The following is a 22298-nucleotide window of genomic DNA, read 5'->3' as shown; positions in this document are numbered from 1 at the left end:
TTCTAATCTGATGAAGCAGATTTGGCTTCAAAATGGCCCTCCGGCAGCCTTCGGCATGAAGTTAACATTCTTGCACAAAACAAGTCCTTCGTGATCTGATCCCTCTCCAACTCTGCAGACTCATCACTGAGTCGATCACTGCTTCCTGAACTAATGAACTCATGTCTCATGTACTAATTCCAGTTCCTCAAACATTATCCATGTCTCCATATAAGTTGTTTTCTCTGCATGTGTCTGGCCATTCTTGGCTCCTCTAGTCCGTCTCTACTCCCCAATACAGAGACTGACACATAGAATCACTAGGAATTGTTAGAAATGCAGAACCTCAGGCGCCACTCCAAACATACTGAATCAAAAATCTGCATTTTTAACATTATCTCCAAGTGATTTATATGCATATTAAAGCCTGAGAAGTACTGCTTTAATTTATCAAAACCATTACTACAACAATGTAGATAACACAGAAAAGGACAAATCTAGCACACATTACTTCCAGAGCCTTAATCTAAATCATTTCTTTACCCACACTGCTGCTGACTGAGAAATAATGGATTTTGTTATTAACTCTCCTTTTCAGACAGTCACTTCTCTCCCTCCGGATTTACTCCTTGATACCATTTTGCTGGCCACGACATTGGCTCCACCGAAAGATGCTCACTCTCTGCCCTGTGGCTGTGTGTTCTCAGACTTTGGAGGCTTCCATAATGGACTGTCTCACCACCAGGAAGCATACCCACCAGACTTGACAAAGACAACATAAAATATTCCTCCCACTCCGTTCCCCTGGTGAACTCCTAGTCATCGTTCAAAATCACTTCAAACATCTTTGAGGGAAAACGTTACCCGACTCCCTCTAAACCAAATTAGGCCACCTTTTTCTGTAGTCCCTAGACACTCTAACATAGATATAATGTGCTACATAACTGCTCCTTTACTAATCATTCTCCAACAAAACTGAGTCCTCTAGGGTAAAGGCTGTGTCTTATTCATCCCCCTATTCCCAGTTCTCACATATACTTAATGTTCACTGGATGACTAATAAATAAGTCTGGAGCTCAAGAGGGAGATCAGAGTGAGAGATATCTCTGGACATCTACATTTAGTTAAAAATAAGAGATGGGATTACTTCACCAGGGAAGGATATGCAGATTAAGAATTCCATGAAGACTGAACTCTTGAGAAACACAAAACTAAAAGGACAGGCAGACTGAGTATTGAGGTGGTGAGGTGGCTATAGTCAGAAAAAGCGGGAGAATAAAGGGACAAAAGAATTTCAAGAACAAGTAGACAACAACATCAAAGTTACAGGAAAGTCAAGTAGTGACTGAACATAGGTAAGAAGAATCCTTTAGGCAATTAGAAAATGAAGGGGATTATTTCACTTACTTCAGGATGACAATGGGTTGAAGAGAAAATAGAAGGTACAGATGTGAAGCCAGTGTAGGGCAGAAACCTTTCAAGAAATTGGACAGAGGAAAAAGGGGGACTGGCATTAATTCACTCAAAAAATACTGAGCACTGGGCATAAGAATGCAGTGATAAACACGAAGGCCATAATCCCTATCTTCATGGTGCTTTTACTGTAGCAGCACTAAATTCAGGAAGAAACAAAGCCAAGAAGGCTTTTTCTGAAATGCATCCTTTACCTATAAAGTCCTAAAAGACAACCAAAGCCTCCAAACGAGAGAGAGAGAGAAATGCCCCTTAGTGCCTAACACCATTAATTTTAGTAATTAATGTGTCAAATGCTTTCTGTATTACATTTTAAGTTTCAAAATGTTTATTATGTTTCAGAGTATAAGGTTTATCATTCCAACGTGACTATTTCTTAAACAAAACCTTCATATTCCTTTTATAACCTCCACAGTACCTGGCATACTAAGAAGGACACAGCAGGTACCCTTTAAATATTGCTGATATCAATTCTAGAGAAACAGATAAAGGATATTACAATATTCGTTTTTCTATAAATTCAGTCACTTAAATTCAAACCAAATCCCTACGGATTTATGAGTTTCTACTACTTGTTTGTCATTCATTCTTCCTAATGTAAGAAACACAGAATAAATAAGGGACTACCTTCTCTTCCTATTCTCTTCATCATTCAGTTTTCTGCACGCTAACCTATAAAAGTTACAGTAACAGAAAAACTAAGTCCTTAGATTTTGCAAAACAAAGTATGTACTTTATCTTTTTATCAATCTGTCTTAATATGGGCAAGGGAACCACAAATCCAAATGCCAGCACCATTCAAACTTATCTAATACGTTCTTTCTCACTCACCCAGCACAGGTAACAGGCACCGAGTCAGCAATTAACCACTATTACCATTAAATTATTTTCCAAATATCACTCAAAAAGAATCTGGATTTGTTTTCTTCTACACAAGCAAATTTCAATTAATTCATTCTCTCTGAATCAAAGTATACTCATTTTTACATGATTGGATCCTTTCATTCACTAATTTCTCAAACGGTGATCAGAGCAAATGATTTCTGACTTAGTTCTGATTCTGGCTCATTATATAGCCAAAAGGAACAACTTCTGTTTCTCAGTCTTTAAAAACAGCTGTGAACTTTTACTTAGGAGGTGGAGAAAGCTCTGCTTTATCAGCTACAGGAACCATGGTTAGAACATCAAAATCTCAATTTGATAACTCAGCCTTGTTTACTGCACCATAGGTTTTAATGAGTGACAGCAACAGCAGCTACTGTCAGGGTGGGAACATGGGGCAGAAACCTGGGGAGAACAGGCTCAAAGAAAATCACACTGCCCTGGAATTGGTAACTTTTATTTTAATATACATTTCAAAGTATTTGACTCAATAGAATAGATGTAAGCCCTGCAGACCAAGGTAACATACCATGGCTCTGCAACTTAGTTTCGTAGCCTTAGGTAAGTCACTCTCAGGTTCTTCGTCTATAAAATGGGAATAATATCTATCTTGTAAGGTGAGTCACACACATTATCACTAAAACTTAAAAGCACTTAGCCCAAGGCATACAATAAGTGGTAGCTATTAATAATGGCAGCTTTACCAAATGTTAATCATTAATAACACTGTTTTACATAATGACTGAGCTATGACATAATTTGTCAGTCCCAATTTGACCAAAGAATATGATAATGTAAAATTCTGACACATGCGTAATGGGACTCACCTAATAATGACCCCTTTGGCAAAAAAAAATTAACCAGTCTTCATCAAAAGCAAAAGTAATTGAGAAAAGCACATCTGCAGCAATCAAAGGCAGGATTTACCTACAGCCACAATTAACATATGTGGATTTGTGGTTGCTGTCAAGCTGTCAAAAAAGAGCAAAACAACCCCTGCCCTGGAATTGGAGCTCACTTTGGTGTTTCTTGCTGCTGTACAGCTACTTCCAGCTCCCCACTTCCCCACCAAGAACGTATTTCTAAAAGTGTACTATAAGGATTATTTGCAAAACAACCACCTCTATAATTGACTGCAAAGACCTCCCCCCACTAAGGGTGGGAAATGGCAGAGGAAGATGAGAAAAAAGTTAGTAAGCACCGTTTACTTTTACATAAGAACACTGAACTTAAAAATGAGGGTTTAAGTTCTAGCTCCACTGATTAGTGAATTCAAGCTATTTTTCTAGAGCTCAGGGTCTGACTTAAAGCAAACTAAAAGACAAAACAAAACACGAAACTTATTTCAAACAGATTCAAATATGATCAAATAGGAACATACACAAAATCATGTCAAAAACTATAAAGCATTAATAAATGGAAGTTCTCTTCCCAGAAATGATGATAATCAAATGCTGAAAAAAATCACGTAAAATACACTTCTGGAAATTTCATTTATTTCCCCTAACACACTCACTTCCTTTTTGTCTTCATCTCATTTTAGAAAGATTCTGAGATGTTCCCCTTTGGGAATACACTACTAAATGACACACTACTCCATTCTTTGTATAGTTTTCTGAAAAGATCCCCCCAAAATCTCTTTACAAAATACCACCAAATTACATAATTGAAAATATTAGTATTCTTCCCTGAAAACCAACTGATGTTCTAGAATTAAACCAGAGTCCAGTAAATATATAAATAAATATAACTATTATAAATAAAACAAACTATTATATCCTGAACAGCACAGCCATCTGCAAAAGTATAATTTCTCGGAGTGCCTGGGTGGCTCCATCGGTTAGGCATCCGACTTTGCCTCAGGTCATGATCTCCCTGTTCCTGAGTTGGAGCCCCACGTCGGGCTCTGTGCTGACAGCTCAGAGCCTGGAGCCTGCTTCGGATTCTGTGTCTCCCTTTCTCTAACCTCCCCCTGTTCATGCTCTGTCTCTGTCTCAAAAATAAACAAACATTAAAAAGTATAATTTCTCACTAAATGTACCAGAATTCCCTCAGTTTTAGATTCTACTCATTCATGTTCAATAAACAGTTCAAGCTAGACATGGTGCTAGGCAAAAACAATAAGCAGCAGCAGCAATTATTTTTTTGAGACTTAATTTTACTTTAGAACAGTTTTAGGTTCACAATAAAAAGAAGGTACAGAGAAACCTCATATACCCCCTGACCCTACACATACCTAACCCTCCTGCATTATCAACATCACTCACTACAGTGTTCCATTTGTTACCAAACCTTGATACATCAGAATCACCCACAGCCCATAGCTTATCTTAGGGTTCACTCTTGGTGTTGCACATTCTATGAGTTTGGACATAACCACCATTAGAATATCATATAGAGTATTTTCACCATCCCCAAAAAAACCTCTGTGCTCTACCTATTCATCCCTTCTACCCCTGGCAACTACTGATCTTTTTACAGTCTCCAGAATTTTGCCTTTTCCAGATGTCATGTAACTGGAATCATACAATATGTAGCCTTTCCAGATCAACCTCTTTCACTTAGTAACATGCATTTAAGCTTCCTCCATGTCTTTTCATGACTTGATGGCTCATTTTTTTAGTGCTGAATAATATCCCATTGTTTAGATGTACCACAGTTTATATATCCATTCACCTACTAAAGGACATCTTAGTTCTTCCAAATTTTGACAATTATGAATAAGCTGTAAACATCCATGTATATAGGTTTTTCTTTGGACTCAAGTTTTCAATTCCTCCAGGTAAATACAAAGGGGCGTGACTGCTGAATTGTATGTTAAGAGGATATAAGAAAGCACCAAATTATCTTCCAAAGTAGCTGTGCCATTTTGCATTCCCAATGAATGAGAATTCATATTTTTCTACATCCTTGCCAGCATTTGGTGGTGTCAGTGTTCCAGATTTTAACCCTCTGAATATGTGCGTAGTATCATCTTGCTGTTTTAATTTCTATTTGCCTGATGACTTATGATGTCAGAGCATTGTTTCATTATGTTTATCTACCATTTGTATATCTTCTTTGGTGGGGTGTCTGTTAAGGTCTTTGGCCCATTTTTAAATCTGGTTGTTTGTTTTCTTCTTATTGAGTTCTAAGAGTTCTTTGTTTATTGAGGACAATAGTCCTTTATCAGCTATTACCAAATATTGCAAGTATTTTCTTCCAGTCTTATCTTTCAACTAATATTTTCACTGAGTTATTTAGAAACTTTACTGTGTGCCAGATATCATTCGAAGCACTTTACATATATTAACTCATCTACACTTAATAACAACTGTATAAAGTACCATATTATCTCCATTTTCCAGATGAGAAAAAGAACTTCATCACAGCGCCAGAAAATAATGCAGCCGGGATACAAAACCAGGCACTCTGGCTCCAGGGCTCTTATACCTACCTTCAGCACTAAGCACTATACTGAAAGAATCTAAAAGAATTCAGTGTCAGCTAGTATATGGACACATTAAGAAGCAATTCTAATACAGAATATGGTAAGCACTACCATAGGAGTAACCAACAGGGCTAAAAAATATTAAGTCCATGTCTTCAGATATTACCAGTTGAAACTAATTCTATATATAAATTAGTAATTCCCATTGGAAAATCAAAACTCCCAACTCAGCCTGACAAAGATTAACATATTTTTTATGTCATCTTTCCATTCAATTAACCAGGTATCTATCTGTCTGCTATGGTTTTGTTACTTTTCTAGTTAAGAACAATAGCCTTCCTATCAATCTTTTTCTTCCCAAGACAATTGTAAATCAAGTTAGAGATCAGAATCATCATAAATTAGTTTTCACCATACTTGCTAACAAAATATATAAGAGAAACAGAAATGTCTTAGACATTTAATATAATTTTTAACTACTTAAAATGGGTAACTAAATCTGGACTAACCAAGTATTGTTTAAGAGAAGCTTCTCCTTAGTAACTGGAAAGGAACTATTTTAAATTAGCATATCAAAGCTACTAGTCTCCAACGCCTAGACTTCTGCTTGTAACATGATTAGTAGCAGTCCCTGTTTTACTTATACCCACTTATAAATCGCCACCTGAGAATAGCGAACCCGTTCAGGTGGCCAGGTGGCCTTGCTACTTGGGTTTCCCTCCTTATTCTCCTTTCAACTAAAGACAAGATTATATTACTCTTCCTCACTAAACCTCATCCTCTAGCCCTTGTTTCTGATATTAGTTAAGAGCTAACACTGCTAGTGAGGTATGAAAGAGCAGGGCTAGCAGTACAGAGAGGAAGAAAAGGAAAAATAAAGGCAAAATGACAGAGCCCTCTACTTTCTTACACATCCTATCACTCTTCATACAGAGTTCCTAACCATTTTCTTCCTACAACCCTGTCCTAATACTTAAGCCAATGCCCTGTCTCGAGAAATCTGGTGAGTTGCCACCAACTGAGATATTTTTTGTCCTCTGTAACACAATGGAAGTCATATATAGCTTCTTTCCCTACAAGCAAAACCACACAGTATGATGGAAGAAGTGCATATTCTAAAATACAGGTAAGGTAAGTGTCTATATGAATATCACTTCTGAAGCTTATTAGTTTAAGATCCTGCCTTCTCATCTATTAAACAGATAACTACCTCATGAAGTAACTTGGTACCCAAAACACACTGTAGCAAGCGGTAAGACTTTCAATTTTTCATTTTGGTCTCATATACAATAAGCGGGTGGGGGGAAGATCTCAGGATTAGTATCTTAAACCCTTAAAGTATAAATTTTCAAACTTTATGACTACGAACCACAGTAAGAAACACATTTTTCATTATGACCCAGCACATATGTGCATATAATCACACACATAACTGAAGTTTCACAAAATACTACCCTTACTATGTATGATCACTCTAATACTTTCTATTTTCTTTTTTCTCTCTGCTCCCCCTGGAACTCTTTTCCCTCCATGCCCTCCTCCCTAATCACATACAGGAAGCTCTTTTTATTCTTGTCATCATACCACCATACTGGAGCCCCAGGGAGCCAGATACTTCCCAGGATGCAAAGCCCAGCAGGTAGAAAAGGAGGGATTCAGAAAGAAGGAAATTCTGCTGGTGCTGGAAGAATCTATTTTTCTTCTGGTCCAAGAAAGAATTCTATACGCATATTCTCTCAGAAACAATGTTATTGCTGGGGAGCAGAGTTGTACTGCTGGAATAAAGAACACTAGAGGTAAAAAAAAAGGCTCAGATATTAGTCTGGGAACTTAACCAACATATACGACAATGATTCTATAAGAAAATTCTTCCTAGGTTCCAAAGTTTTTAAAACATAAAACATTTCTAAATTGGGAAAGGGGTGCTATTTATACAATGTCCTATGTCAGAGGCTGGTAAACTACTGCCTGTGGGGTCAAATCTAGCCTGCAGCCTATTTTACTATAGCCCCTAAACAATGGTTTTTACATTTTTAAATGGGTGAAAAAAAACAAAAGAATATTTTATGACACAGGAACATTACATAAAATTCAAATTCCAGTATTTATAAATAAAGTTTTATTAGAACAGTCACCTGGAGAGTGCCTAGCCAGCTCAGTCAGAGGAGCATGTGACTCTTGATCTCAGGTTTGTGGGTTTGAGAACACAGTCACATTCATTCATTTATGTATTGCCTATAAATGTTTCTGTGTTAAAATTAGTAGCAAATAGTTGCAAAAGAGACTGCCCAAAATATTTACTATCTGTCACTTTACTAAAAAGTTTGTGAACTCCTTGGTATTTGAAAGGATTCAACATTCATTCACAAATATCGTTTAAACACTCTTTATGTGTCAGACACTGGGAAAACTAGAGTGAATAAGTCAGAGATGGTTCCCCCCTCATAAGTATTCATGGAAGGCAAGTGAAAACAAAAGCTAGGCGGAATAAAAAGCACTTGGTTTGTTGTGGGAACAAATAAGGTGGCAAAAGATGAAGTTGGAGAAGGGCCATATCAAGCAATGACTTTAAGGTCACTGTAAGGATTATACATTCCTCTAATATTTTATTGTATATTCAGTTTTTTGTAGAATTAATCTCTTTATTCACAATGTAAAGATAAATAATGTCTACTGATGAAGAATCACAAAGTCTGATTTAAAACTGTTACAGTTCACTTGAACCTAGCATTCTACTGCTTTCCTTAAAAAAGTCATTGCATTGATTACAAATATCTGTAATAATATTTCAAAGTTTAAAAAGTTTCAAGTGTATTATGTGAGTGTGCTTGCATTTGTGTATATAGCCTTGGATCCTCACTGTACTCCTGTAAGGTAGGGGTATAATAAACTCCATTTTACAGATGAAGATGACAGAATTTTCCCAAATCCACACAGTATATCACACCATGATTTAAAAAAAAAAAGGCCCAACACCCAATTTTCTCCCTAAGAATGCCTGCTCTTTCTACTATATCAGTCCAAGAAGTGCATAATTAATTACTTTCACTGAATTTAAAATAAAGAACGTTCTTACTACTATTTGTTTTTGAGAAAATCATTCTGTTTTAACCAACAGCTATATTTGTACCAACAAGATTAGCTTTTATCTCTATTAACTAACCCTTACTGGCCAACAGGTTTCAATGGTAGAAAATTCTATAATCTGTAACAGACTGGGCTCTTCTGATTTCTTCTGCTCTCTGGCTTAGTGAGCTGATATCTTTACCTATAATGAAAACAAGACCAGATATTAATTTTAAAATATTGTTTAATCAAGCTGCTAAATGTATGTTGCTAACTAGGTTACAATTCTTGGTGTGAGGTTATTCTAAGGCTGTAGTAGTGAAAGATAAGATCTGTGGACAAAAGATCAAAACCACCCTTCACTGATTCAAAACGTTAAAAGTATAACCAACACTCTTCTTCTCTGACCCTAATCTTTTAATTTTACTCCATCCTTCAGAAGTGAGCATGAGCTTGAATAGCTTATTCCTCAAAAAATCATACTGATAGAGGCAGTTACTAGAAAAAATAGTACCTGACTGTCTGTTAGGCCCTCTCAGCAGTTAAAGCCTCCTAATTTAATTGTTTCTATTATTTCTAGCCCTCTCAGCAAACAGGCAGTTTCTATTTACATTTTAACAAACAATTAGCAATTAATTTCCTAATTCAACACCCAAACCAGATGTATGTATCTCTAAAGAAATAAAGAAGAGAATTAAAAAACGTCAGCTGGTAAGATTTGTTATGTAATATTTATGTAAAATGAAAGGATGATCAGGAGCTATTTAATCATTTTCCCCATCACACAGAAAGACGTTTTATTCTACTTCTGAATGTCTACTGATCAAATTGCTTTACTATTATCATGCCTATCTTGTATAAGTTAGTTATCTCACAACTGCCTTTGCTCACTATTTACCATTCTCTTTTAACTTTGACTTTTCACTTCTCCCCATACCATTTTAAAGTATACTTACACAAGCAGTTTCAGGTCTTAGCTTAAATAAAAACACTTAGCAATTTCTATTCACAAATAATACACTATGAAATTCCACTACCAATTAACACAAAACCTACCAAACCAGTTATTTTTCAAGAACTACTTTAAGGTAATAATAAATAAAATGACCTATTTATAATATTTACAGGGTAAAACTACACTTCTTTATAGAAGGTGGCTTACCAAAGACAGCTTTACCTGCTTCCATAATGAAAGAAACCAAATGAAAAGAGGCAGCTACCACTATACTTTTAAATTCGGTAAAGTTTAATGTTTCTTCTGGTTTTATCTCTGTGTAATAATACAGTTTTTCCTAGTCAGAGATGCTGCTGCTGAACTTCTGCCAATATAGAGTTGATTTCCCTGTGCCAAGCACTACCTCCCCCTCCTACCAACAGTAGAGGTTTGAAATCTTTCACAGATAAAAATATTCAAGCTGACTACTTAGAGGCCACAGCCCTGAATAAAAATAAGGACCCATAGTATTAACTATCCTTTCAGCCTTTATTGTTAAGACCTCAATAACCTGTAAAGATATCAAACTCCTAAGAATTAAGATACAAAGTATGCTGTTTCTACTTCTGAATCTTCAACCATACCAACAGTAACTATGTTACATGTTTAAAACAATAAAGAGGTGATCTTGTGAAAATATAGGCATACGAAAAGGAGTAAAGTCAAAATTTCAGAGAACTAGAAATGGTTAGTAAATAAGAATATGAATTAGCAGATGTACAAAATCTAAATGTAGGCACTAGCCACAAAAATTCAATAAACTCTGGTCTGTGTTTTATTATCTCTTTTTTAAGAGTTTTTTGTTTTTTTTTTTAGATGTTGTATTCAAAGTCCTCAGGTGCACAATAAGCCTATCCCTTCTTTTTAAGGAATAAGCAGGGCGAATATGAGGTGACTAAGAAAATCTGAGAGGAAGACTGGCTAAGTGTAGGCAAGTTTTAGAATACAGAGAATGTTCAAAGCTAGAAGGGTCTTGGAGAGTCTCTCCAGTTTAGGTTGATGTAACAGCCTCCTAATCTCACCTCTTCACTTCTACATATCTCCAACAGATTTTCCAGAGAGCTGCCAAAGTGATCTTAACACATAACCCAGATCCAGTTCCTCCTTAAAACTCTGCTTCCCGCTGCCCTTTGGATTTTATTCTAACTCCTTCCCACATTAGATCAAAGCCCCTGCATGATCTGGTCCCAGTCTATCTCTCCAGTCCCAAGCCTGCATTCACTTCCTCAGGCAGACAAACATTTACTGAGCTTCTTTCTATTCTGTTCTGGAAACTGTGCATCCCCTGAGGGTACTGTAATAAAGGTGAGACCCCCCTCTTAGAGTGTACACTCCAGTAGTGGAAAGTGCAGATGGTAAATAGGCAGATAAACTAAGTAACTAGAGATTTCTGGTATGTGAAGTGAGGCGAATAAAGAGTTACCCTGTCAGGGCCCTGTTTGTTTCTGTCAGAACTCATATGATGATTTGTAATTATTTTTATTCATTTGGCTACTTACTTTAAGACTATAAGCTCCATAAGCACATAATCATATCTGTCTTGTTCAGTGCTGCATCCCAAGCACTTAGCGGTGTCTAGCATGTAGTTCAATATTTGTTAATAAATGAATACTTATTTCATCCTCTTTAATTTAGAGATGAGTAAAATGAAATCTTAGTGATTGCCAAGGTAAAAGAAGAGTAAGTAGCAAAGTAGGAATTTGAATGAGACTCTTAAGTTTTAGTCCAAAATATTATACCACATTCAAAATACTGATCTCAAAACTTAAATGATTATGTTTTCAAAGCTTGCAGCTGTTACCCTATAAGAGACTTAAGAATCTTTCAAGACTTTACTTTTACATGAAAAATTTTGAAACACTTAAGGTTTAAGTGAAACTAAGAAAAATATTTTAAATTCCAATAAATAGAAATGAAAATGTACTCCAATGTTTCCTTTTAATGCATGCTCGAACAAGGAGACCTTAAAGAACTCTTCATAAAGAAAAAAAAAAACTTATCTGAATGTTCTAGATATTTCCTGGCTCCTATTTGGCACTCTTTAGTGATATTTTCTTTGGCTGAATCATTTAGTCAGAATATTATTTCATATTGACTGATAAGTAACTTACCAGCAAATTAAAAAACATATTCCAAGAAATGAATCTATATTTTTAAATGTTTTTACAGATTATATTCTTAAAAATAATACTTAAACACAGATTAGAAGCTAATATGTGTATGTTAACATCTACTATAAACCATTTACTGTTATGTGGCATGTTACTTCATTTAATACATCGTGGTTTACAAATTTAAAAAATTAATCTAAGAGGTTTAGAAACTTGCCAAGATCTCATAATTTGCCCTGCCCTGGTTTCTTAAAATAATGCTTTGGAGCAAGCTTGACTTATGTATAGTCATAAAGATGTGAAGACCCACAGATATTTCCTAATAAAGGTTTCATTTCTATAAAGTATATATTATAAAGTTTGAAATCTTAAGTAGGAAAATTCCTTTCTCAAAGCTTTATACATAGATAGATTATTTTTATTACAATATGTAAAGATGGTTCATTTTTCAAATCTTTTAAAAAGCAACCACTCCCTAATGGGAACTTCTAATAATTATCTTATTGCTTTACTTTTCTTCAGCAAATTAGAGAATAAAATGATTCCCAATGTAACAAGAGCTACTAAGAAAATAGTTAACTGAAGAAAAAAGTGCTTTTATCTAGTCCAAAAGAATGATATTGAAAAGGTTTAGGATTCAGACATGAACAGCATATATCAAGTCAGAAAAGTTTCTACATCTACTTATACAGAACCAAGATCTACTGTGAGGAAAATGCCTCACGAAGATTTCAAAGAATATAATCTGGATGGCCAGTATGAGCAATAATTGCAATTACTGTAATCTGACCATTATTTAACACAAACAACATATTGAGCCACGAGTGCTTAGAATTCTTTAACTATACAATGAAGACTTTTCCATCAGTGTCTCTGCCCCGTAAAAGAATATCACACGTACTCACGTTTCCTGTGTACTCTTATTATTCCAAATCTATGTCTGTATTTTCATTTGTGCTTATAATCTAAATCCGTATCTGTCTTTAGAATCTCTTTAGTTATGAAAATGCACCCTATTTTCTCCTGGTTTATTTCCTTACCAATTTTATTTAGCAGTGCTACCAAATTGCTCTTCTATATTCCACATTTTTATATATTTGAAACATCCTCAAGATCTGTATCATCCACTCCTATCCCCTCTTAGTTTTAATTACCTTTCATCTGATTGAACCCCCTTGACTAAGATTGTTTTACTTCTTCTAGCAATTATAAACATCTTCTCATCTCATAAATCTCTTCCTCAGAGTTAGTCAAAATTCCTTCATTTCAACTTGCCTTCCATCATGGTCAGGTTTATTGTCAAATGTTCTCTGTGTTAATGATACTATTTTGTACATTTTCCTTCATATTAAGATGAACATCCCTCTCAACTACCTGCCAAGATTATTTTTTTTCCCTATTATTAGGATCTATCTATGTCCTCCAGCAAGCCTTTCATTGGGGGGGGGGGGGGGGGAATCTGAACTCTTCAAAATTACAATCTAATTTTGTTTTAACAACTTTATGTGTGCTTAATTTATCCAGCGAATCCAGAAGAGACAACAGCTTAGAGCAGGTCCATGTTCTCCCTTGGGAAGTTTTCCCTATATTCTGTACATAAGTACACATTCTCTATTGTAGATTAAATAATGAGCACATCTTTCAGCTCCCATATTTTTCACTGCACATATTTACTTTGTAGTTTCCTTCTCTAGTCAGAATATTGGGTGGAGAGAATAAGGAATTGTTGAACTAGGTAGGTCACTATTTCTTAGGAGGTTAGATCAACCCATTAGTTGATCACTGAATTAATGGATCACAACAAAAAAAAATAGTGAAATCGAATATAAAAATAAATAAAAGTCTTACACATAGTACAAGTTCACAAAAATATTTCTAATACATATACATATTTATGTTTAAGGGAACTGAGTCATGATGCAATGTGTCATTTCTTATTGTGAGTTATGGTCAAAAAAGCTGAAAGTCACAGAACTTGATGCTCTCTAAGATGCCTTCGATATCTCTGCAATTCCAATTACATTAAAATATTTAGTCTAAGGATCAGAAACACAGCATTTCAAAAAAATGAAGAGAACTTAAGGACAGCAGCAAAACAACAACCAGCAAAATCATTTTTTCTTAATAAAATATCACTATTAAACTCTAACCTTAGGATTATAGAATCATAAAGCTTTTAGAGACAGAAAAAAAGTCCAGGAATAATCTAATCCAAGTTTATTGCTTTAGTACATAAAAGAAAATTCAGGCCCAGAAATTAAAAAATTTCACTTCATTCATTCACTAAACATTTGCTCAGCACCTAATGTGTGCCAGATTCTAGGACTGGGTCTGTAGATAAAGAGGTCTTCGGAGAGCTCATAGTCTAAAGTATATACAGGCAAATAAACATTTGCAATAATTGCTGGAATCAAGATCATTTAGAAGAACAGAAAGTAACTAGCTCAATCTGGGTTGGGTGGCAAAAAAAAACCTGCTTCCAAAGAGGGGATATTTCTCAGTCGTAAAAATTTAGGAGTTAGCCAGGTAAAGGATGAAGAAACAACATATACAAAGGTACCATACTGATACACAATAAAGGAGGACACATTCAAAAAACTGCAAGTCAACTTTGTACAGCTGGAATATAGGAGTCACACTAAGGAGGAGCCACATCAGAATACCTAGTATTTATGTGATATTTAATCTTCAAACCACTCTCTCAAGTAGGCACTGTTAATATACCCATTTTGTAGATGACAAACTGAAGCACAAAAAGTGAAGTGATTTGCCCAAGGTCAAACTGTGAAGCCAGGATGTAAACCAGGGAAATATAACTCCCTTAGCCAACCAATATACTAAGATGTTAGAGAAAACATGCAGGAACCAATGATAAAACACCATTCTAAGTACATGCCATTCCAAGACTTTGGGTTTCATGCTAAAGGTGACTCATAGTGAAACATTTTAAGTAGGAGTGACATATTTAGATTTATCTTTTAATGAGATCAATCTGGAAGTCATATGTGGATGGAATGGAAGAGGAAGTAGTGACAAGAACCTAGGTAGTCTTAACTAGAAAAGTGCAACAATAATTCAGGTAAGAGAAATGATGAATGAGCTGGACAGTGGCAGTGCTGGCACCAGAACCAAAGTCCACTGACACCACGACCACATTCTTGTCCAGTATCCGTAAGAACCTCCCATTTTTTTCCTTTAAGCCCACCATTTAACAGTTTTTAAAAATCGAACCTCAAAGACAACAATACATTTCCTTTAGATCCCTTTATTAAATGTGACTACTAGATGCATTTGGGTATACGCAAGTGCCTAACAGAAATCCAGTTGGAGAATGACGGAAAGTCAATTGCTATCTACAGTAGTTTTCTTACCTCTTGACTTCTCTTTCTCCTTCCCCTATACACTATTCCTGGAACTTTCATGTTCAATAGTCAATTTGAAATCAATGTTCTGTCTAGACATGACTATCATAACCTAACAAAATTAAATCTACCACAGAGGAAGTCTGATGTGGTCCCGGCTGTAGCAATAAATATATTCTCTGGTCTGGTCAAATTTTGGCTTAAACAGAGATGATGAATGAATAATAACAAAAGACAGACTTTCTGAAAAAAACAAAGAGTTAAAGAAAACCAGAATATTAAAAAGGGTGTAAGAGCAATCTACAGTTCAGGTCATTTGATTCCAAGAGAGTAACACTACTCCCAAGTGTAAGTGTGTGTGTGTGTGTGTGTGTGTGTGTGTGTGGTATTCCAGAAACCAACAATTTAAAGAACAGTGGAAAAGACTATCTGGTTAATCCTCAAACATCCTAAATTGAACCTGTTTTCATTTAAACCATGGGTGTGCCCTCTTGAGCCACCCCTGATGCTAAGCAACAAGTGGGTTCCACAAGCAAGCAGCCTATAGTTTTAGGGAAGTACAGAAGGAACAGTGGGGAGCAGGCCGGGAAGAGAGTAAACAAAGAAGGCAGAAAGTGGAAAGGGAACAGAAGAGATTATAAATTACAGAATATGGAATAAAAAGTGAAGGAGTACTAGTGACCCCAATATCAAACACTGCTAACCTTACTTTGACAAGTAGCAACATAAAAGAACATGAAAAGACAAATTTAAATCACAGATTTCTGAGACACCAAAGATGAGATATAAGAGTACACTACTTACAAAAGTAAAAAAGCAACAAAATAGTTTTAGAATCTAAAGGAACATTTAGAGATTATTAAAATCTCATTTGGTTTAGTTATGCTTTATTTCTCATGAAACAAGGAGTCTGGTAAACCCAAAAGGTAAAAATGTCAATAGTACCAGAGATATATATGTATGGGGAAGTGTTACAAAGATAGTATAAGGCGTATTTGCATACTTGTTGTGGGAGAGATTTCAGAATTTTTCCTTTCACTGGTGTAGTGCTACTTAAACTTTTTCACTTTAATCCTTACCTGGCTGGTTAACTTCCTTAAAACCAGATTTCAAAACAAAGTAAGCACTTATTAATTATGGTCAAATTTTAACCTTAAAAAGGACAAGGGTCTGTGATAGAGCACAGAATATTAATTAGTATACCCTACATGAGCCTAATGATAACCAAAACCCAGCCAATGGTTCTTCAGAAAATTATGTAATTAAGAAACTACTTTAAAAGTTTCTTCAAATTGGGGCACGTGGGTTGCTCAGTCCAGCGTCCGACTCTTGATTTCAGCTCAGGTCATGATCTTAGGGTCATGAGATGGAGTCCACGTTGGGCTCCACACAGAGTGTGGAGCCTGCTTAAAATTCTCTCTCTCCCTCTCTCTCTGCTTTCCCCTGCTCGCGTGCGTGTGCGCACACACACACACACACACAACACACGCTCTCTCTCTCTCAAAAATAAATAAATATTTCTTCCAATTAAAGTTATCTAAAAAGATGAAATACCCTTTTAAAAAACCCTGAATTTATACTCTGAAACCTTTCACAGACATTTAAAAGTAGACATATTTCTTCCATATGAAACTTACAGGCACCATGCTCATCTCTTTCTCTCACACATAATCCTGTTGCCACCACACAGTCCAGACACTGATTTTAATAAGGATAAAAGGAAATATCCTTAAAGACGATTATTACAGCAAAGACACTACTGGATCAAAGGCAAATATAATTAAACTTGATACCTTGACCAATCATTCATCCTATTCATGAATATACAGTCTTCATGGACTCTCCATCACAGCAAAGTGATTGGAGAGTTTATTCGTAAGTCAACAAAATATTTTCATTAAAGTATAATAAGATGAAATAATGTGCATACCTATAGTCTGTTTCTCTAATATAATCATTCTAATTTTAAAAGATAAAAGATGGAAGCTCTCAATACAAGGTCACCTGGAGATCAATAACATGTACTTGTAAAATTTGGATGATTGACCATGGGAGAGGAAAGCAAAGCCCTTTTACTAATATACCAATGCTTTCAAAAATGAAAAGTTTAAAATAAGCCTTCTTATTGTCAATACTATTGACATTTTGAGCCAGATAACCCTTCACTTCGGAAGGCTGTCCGGTTCGTTATGAGATGATTAGCAGAATCCCTGCCCTTTACCCACTAGATGCTAGTAGCACACCCTCCCCCACAATTGTGACAAGGAAAAATGTCTTCAAAGGCCCCCTGGGGGGAGAGGTGCAGGGGCAAGGAGCAAAAGACACCCAAGCTTGAGAACTACTGTCTTAGAAAAAAATTCAAAATGAATTAGTAGGAGAGGGAGTTTATTTTGTTTCTCTTATGGTCTTAATGTTCCAATATATTATATTTGAATTTGATCACAGACTAGATTTAAGAGATTCTGCCTGTAGAAAACAAAGCATTTAATATCTATCACTTGTTAGCCAAAGTTCAGAAGAGTTCCAGAAGATTCACTGTACTGCCAATTCTCCCTCCAACTGCACATACACTCACTCACAGAAACACACACGGGCCACACACACACACAGACACACACACACAGTATTGTCTAACTGAAGTGAAGGAAATGCAGGTAATTACTTTATTTCCAGTTCTTATTTCATGGACTATATGGACCGGACTCCTTCAGCTCTCACAGAAATCCAAACAAATTCTCAACTTATACAGTACAATTCAAATACCACAATAGCTGCATCATTCTAGGTAGGATAAACCTAAGTACTAGATCAAGTATTAAACTCAGCTTCACAGTTTAAGGAATTATGAAGAAAGATACAAATTAACCACAATGCTTTAAAACCATACAAATAAAAATCTGAGAAATAGATCTGTGTTTTGAAACAGAATCTGAGGAAAGATAAGGAGAATGAAAAAATTCAAATACAAAAGGAAGCTGAAGGCATTTGAGGATGAAGGAAAAACTCCAAAATGTTTCCCCTGGAATTACAGAAAGAAATTACATATTTGGCCATATTCTACAAGAACGCAGAATATGCAAAATCAGTCTGCAAAATCAGTCTCCAGTATATATAACACAGGATAGAAACTGAAAAATCAAAGTCCACAAAATACTAAAGAAAACAATAAACGTCCATCCAAAAATCCTGAAATACAAGAGCTCTTTGCCACCATTTCTCATTTGCTTAAAAAAAAAAAAAATCCAGAAACTAAAAACTGACAACTTGAAAAATTTTTTAATTCACATAAAAATAGCCATCCTCATGCTTCCAGCATGCCAAATTTACATATTACACAGAAAAATCAATTAGGAAAAGAAACATAATAATTTTTTAGAGTATATTTGATTCATAACAAAAGCCTTTTAAAAAAATCAGATATTTTAAGTACTAAAATCTTCATACATAAACATGGATTAAAGTCTTTCAGATGATTTCAATGATCTTCAGCAGAATTATATTTTAGTTCAACTAGGAATTTTTATTTGAAAAAAAAACTATGCAACAATATTTAGTAGCAATTTTATGTAATTCTGTGTGCTATATATATATATATATATATATATGCTCTAGAGCAACAAAATTACTGTATTTTAAAATTTTAGTTATTAACCTCTTGGCCCAGTTAAAACGATCCTACAAAAAAACTAATGCTCAATTCTTTTTACTTCCAAACCAAGCAGAGGAAGCTGTAAGATCTGTAGCGACAGCGTGCTTTTCCAGAAGTAATACCTTGAGACTGCTCAAGAATAACCTCCTTCACCAATTAGTGTGACTCAGGTGGGTTTGGGAGGGAATAATGTCCACAATTCCTTGGTCAGTGGCCATGATGCCCCTCCTCCTCAAGGGCAGGAGATCAGAGAAAGGGATTTGAACGAGAGGAGTTTACCAACCAGAACATACAGGAACACAGGATAAAGAGTACTACGGGAAAAATAAAAACTACACAGTTAAGTCATGTCACAAAAGCAAAAGGTTTAATGTTATCAAGGTATTCATTCATTTCAGAGACACCATTGTTTATCTTCCTCCCCAAACCGTGCACAAAAAGAACTGTCAGCCTGCCTTAAGCATGTTCCTTCTTCCATTTAAACAGACATGATTCTTTGGTTAATCTCTGGCAATGATCGCCATTTCACAACACATTTAGCCCACCCGGAACTGATCAATACCACTACAGACATAAGACTAGACTTTATCCATTTATTAACCACAAGGAAATGTACCATTCAGCAAAATTCTATACATTACAAAAGATTCTATTAAAGGGGGGGGGAGGGTTGGGAGGATGGACACACACACACACCACAGAGGTACACAAAGAAAAGACTAACACCCTCTAATTTCCCTGTAGCAAACGAGATAAAGACATGGCCATGAAACCTGTCAATTCGTTTCCCCCCCCTATAATTCTGTCACAACCTAGTAACTGAATATTGAATTTTATGATAAACAGATCCATTGTGACTTTAAAATTGTTTCATCTATCAAACAAACTCTCCTGTTATGTACATTTGCACCTTTGAGCTAGATGATATATTCATTTACAGAATTTCAAATACAAAGGACTAGATAGTTTTCCAACCACTGGTTGCAAGCATAGAACGTTCTCACAAAATCAAAATTTCAAATATAAAAGGACCAAATTATTCTTCCAACCTTGGGCAAAACCTATTTTATGATTATAGTGTATTTGACAGTATGAACAATCTCAAATGGCTGCTCTAAACCAAAAACAATGCTTCAATACAACGCGTTTAAAATAAGTATTCCGTAGGTAAGCAAAATCTATGCCAGAAAAGAGCACATAAATGGTGGTTGAAAGCCAGCACATTACCAACACACGGAGGCATACCTCTCCAGCACTGGGTTATTGTTAATACTCCAACAACAACAACTACAACTATTTTTAACACTGCTGGACAGTGAAGTTGAAGAAAACGTAAAGGGAGACCCAGATGAAATTGCTGATATGATGCATTGTTTCTCACGGTCAAAATTAAGTAACAACTGGCTTGATCTCTGTCGTGATAGTCACTGGTGAAGCACTAATTAAAAGACGATTAAAATAAAACACCCTTATTTTGGAGAATGCCACAGTAAATGACATTCCAGAAAACGCCTTTCGGTTCTCAAACCTTTGCATAGATTGTCACTTGTGGTATCTGTGGCTTAACTGCAACCCAACCAGCGCTGTCATCCAGTGTTATGGCCACAAACCATGACTTTCTCACTTCCACAACAGAGCAGTCACTCTTATCAGTTCGCCAGCCTAACTCTAAACGAGAAAAATTCACGGAGGTTTCCAAATCACAATCAGACCTGGGGGGTCGCAGCCGAGGGGCTCCGGGTCGGGGAAAACCTCCCCAGGCTCCACTGGAGCTCGCCGACCCAACAACAACCTCGGCCAACAACAACCGCGGCCGCCAGCAGCGGCGGCAGCGGCAGCAGCAGCAGCAGCCCCGCCGCGCCGGGCTCCATGCACCTACCTGAAGAACAAGAGATAAGAAAGACGGCAAACGCCAACTTTGCAGCAGCTCCCATTTTCCCGAGGCTCCGAGGAATCCGTAGGAAGTTCTCGCTAGATATCCAGTTCCCTGGGTCTTCCTCGGAGACAAACCTCCTGGTGTAAAATCAACCGTCATAAAACATATTCGGAAGCCCCGACCAAAAAAACGTTCACGGGGTTAAGAAGGAAAAAATAAAAAAAAGAGAGAGCACAACAATAAAAAAAAAAAATGCACCACGGGGGAAAAACCGCCACACACACGCACAACACACAAAACCAAACAACGAAAAGCCAACAACAACAAAAGCGGGTTTAAATCACTGTCAAAATCACTGTCAGCTCCGCTCGCCTCTTGGGTCTCTCGGAACAAAACGCCAGGCTGAGGCGACGAGGAGGCGGCGGCGTCCGCTGCCGCCCGGACAGTCCGGGAACCGAGCTGGGTCCGACGTCCGGACCGACCTTCAACCCGGACACCCAAAGTCCGCGGACCACTGACGGCCGAGCTCACGGCCGTGGCGGCCGAGGCAGCTGCGGCGCGGGGAAGGAGCAGCGGGCGGCGGCGGCGGCAGCGGTGCAAGCGGCGGCCAAGTTCTGGTCCAGGCTCTGGCTCCGGCTCCGGGCTCCGGGCTCGGCCGCGTTTTCGGTCCCCTGGCCTCCGCCGGCCCCGCCCCCCAGACTTCCGGTTCCGGCCCGAAGCTGGAAGCCAGGCACCGCGGAGAAACGCTCCGCCGCGGCGGCGGCGACGGCGGCGGCGGCAGCGGCGGCCGGGCGCAGCGCGCGTGCCGGGCCGGGAGCGCGAGGAGATTGTCGGGGAAGCGAGGCGGGAGCGGGGGAGGGGTGAGTGCGAGGGCGGGGCCGGCTGGAGGGCGAGGAGGCGGGGCGGATGGAGGCTCGTTACCGCGAGGCCTCGGCGTCCGGCCTGCTGGGCCTGCTGGGCTGCGGGGCTCGAGTGGGTGGGTGACTGGATGCGATCGGGGACCTGGATCGCCTGGTTTTCTACTCGCGCACCCCGCTGGTCTCTTTGGAGCGTACATTCGCAAGATCAGTGGGAGCCCAAGAGGAACAGGAGCCTGAGGCAGGGCGGGTGGCCAGTGACTCCGACGGGCGTCTGCGGCACCCTGTCTTTCCTCTGGGGGGACGCCTCGTCCGCACGGAGGCGCGGGGGAAGCCGGGGTGAACCAGTCCGAGCGGAGCTCAGTGCGCGCGAGCTGGTGTCTGTGCCCCCAGTCTTAGCTCCGCGTCCCAACCCTGTAGCTACTGCTTAAGTGTTTTGTCTTTTGGCTAAAAAAGAAAAGAAGGGAAAAAACTCGTGGAGGATGGGCTGTCAACCCGGTCAGGATATCCATGGCAGTTATCACCGTGTGCAATTTGAGTGCATTCCCACCATCCCTTTTATACACAAAGCATTGTGTTGAGAACTCTTCTCCACGTAATAGGTTCGCAGATACTTATT

The 22298-nt window shown here is 37.7% G+C and overlaps 1 protein-coding gene across 1 annotated transcript in view; it reads right to left on the bottom strand.

The window, feature by feature from the left end:
• The window catches only part of ACVR2A (activin A receptor type 2A), an 82371-nt gene extending 61075 nt beyond the window's left edge, over positions 1-21296 (bottom strand). Inside the window, exon 1 of the mRNA XM_015068367.3 lies at positions 20826-21296. Within this exon, the coding sequence (XP_014923853.1) occupies positions 20826-20880 (55 nt within the window). The 5' untranslated portion in view covers positions 20881-21296. The remainder of the gene's footprint in view (positions 1-20825) is intronic.
• Between the last annotated feature and the right edge of the window lie 1002 nt (positions 21297-22298).

Source organism: Acinonyx jubatus, chromosome C1 (genome assembly GCF_027475565.1).
Source record: "Acinonyx jubatus isolate Ajub_Pintada_27869175 chromosome C1, VMU_Ajub_asm_v1.0, whole genome shotgun sequence".
Classification (NCBI taxonomy): Eukaryota; Metazoa; Chordata; class Mammalia; order Carnivora; family Felidae; genus Acinonyx; species Acinonyx jubatus.
Note: the sequence above shows the minus strand (reverse complement) of the source record. Positions and strands in the feature narration are given on the sequence as shown.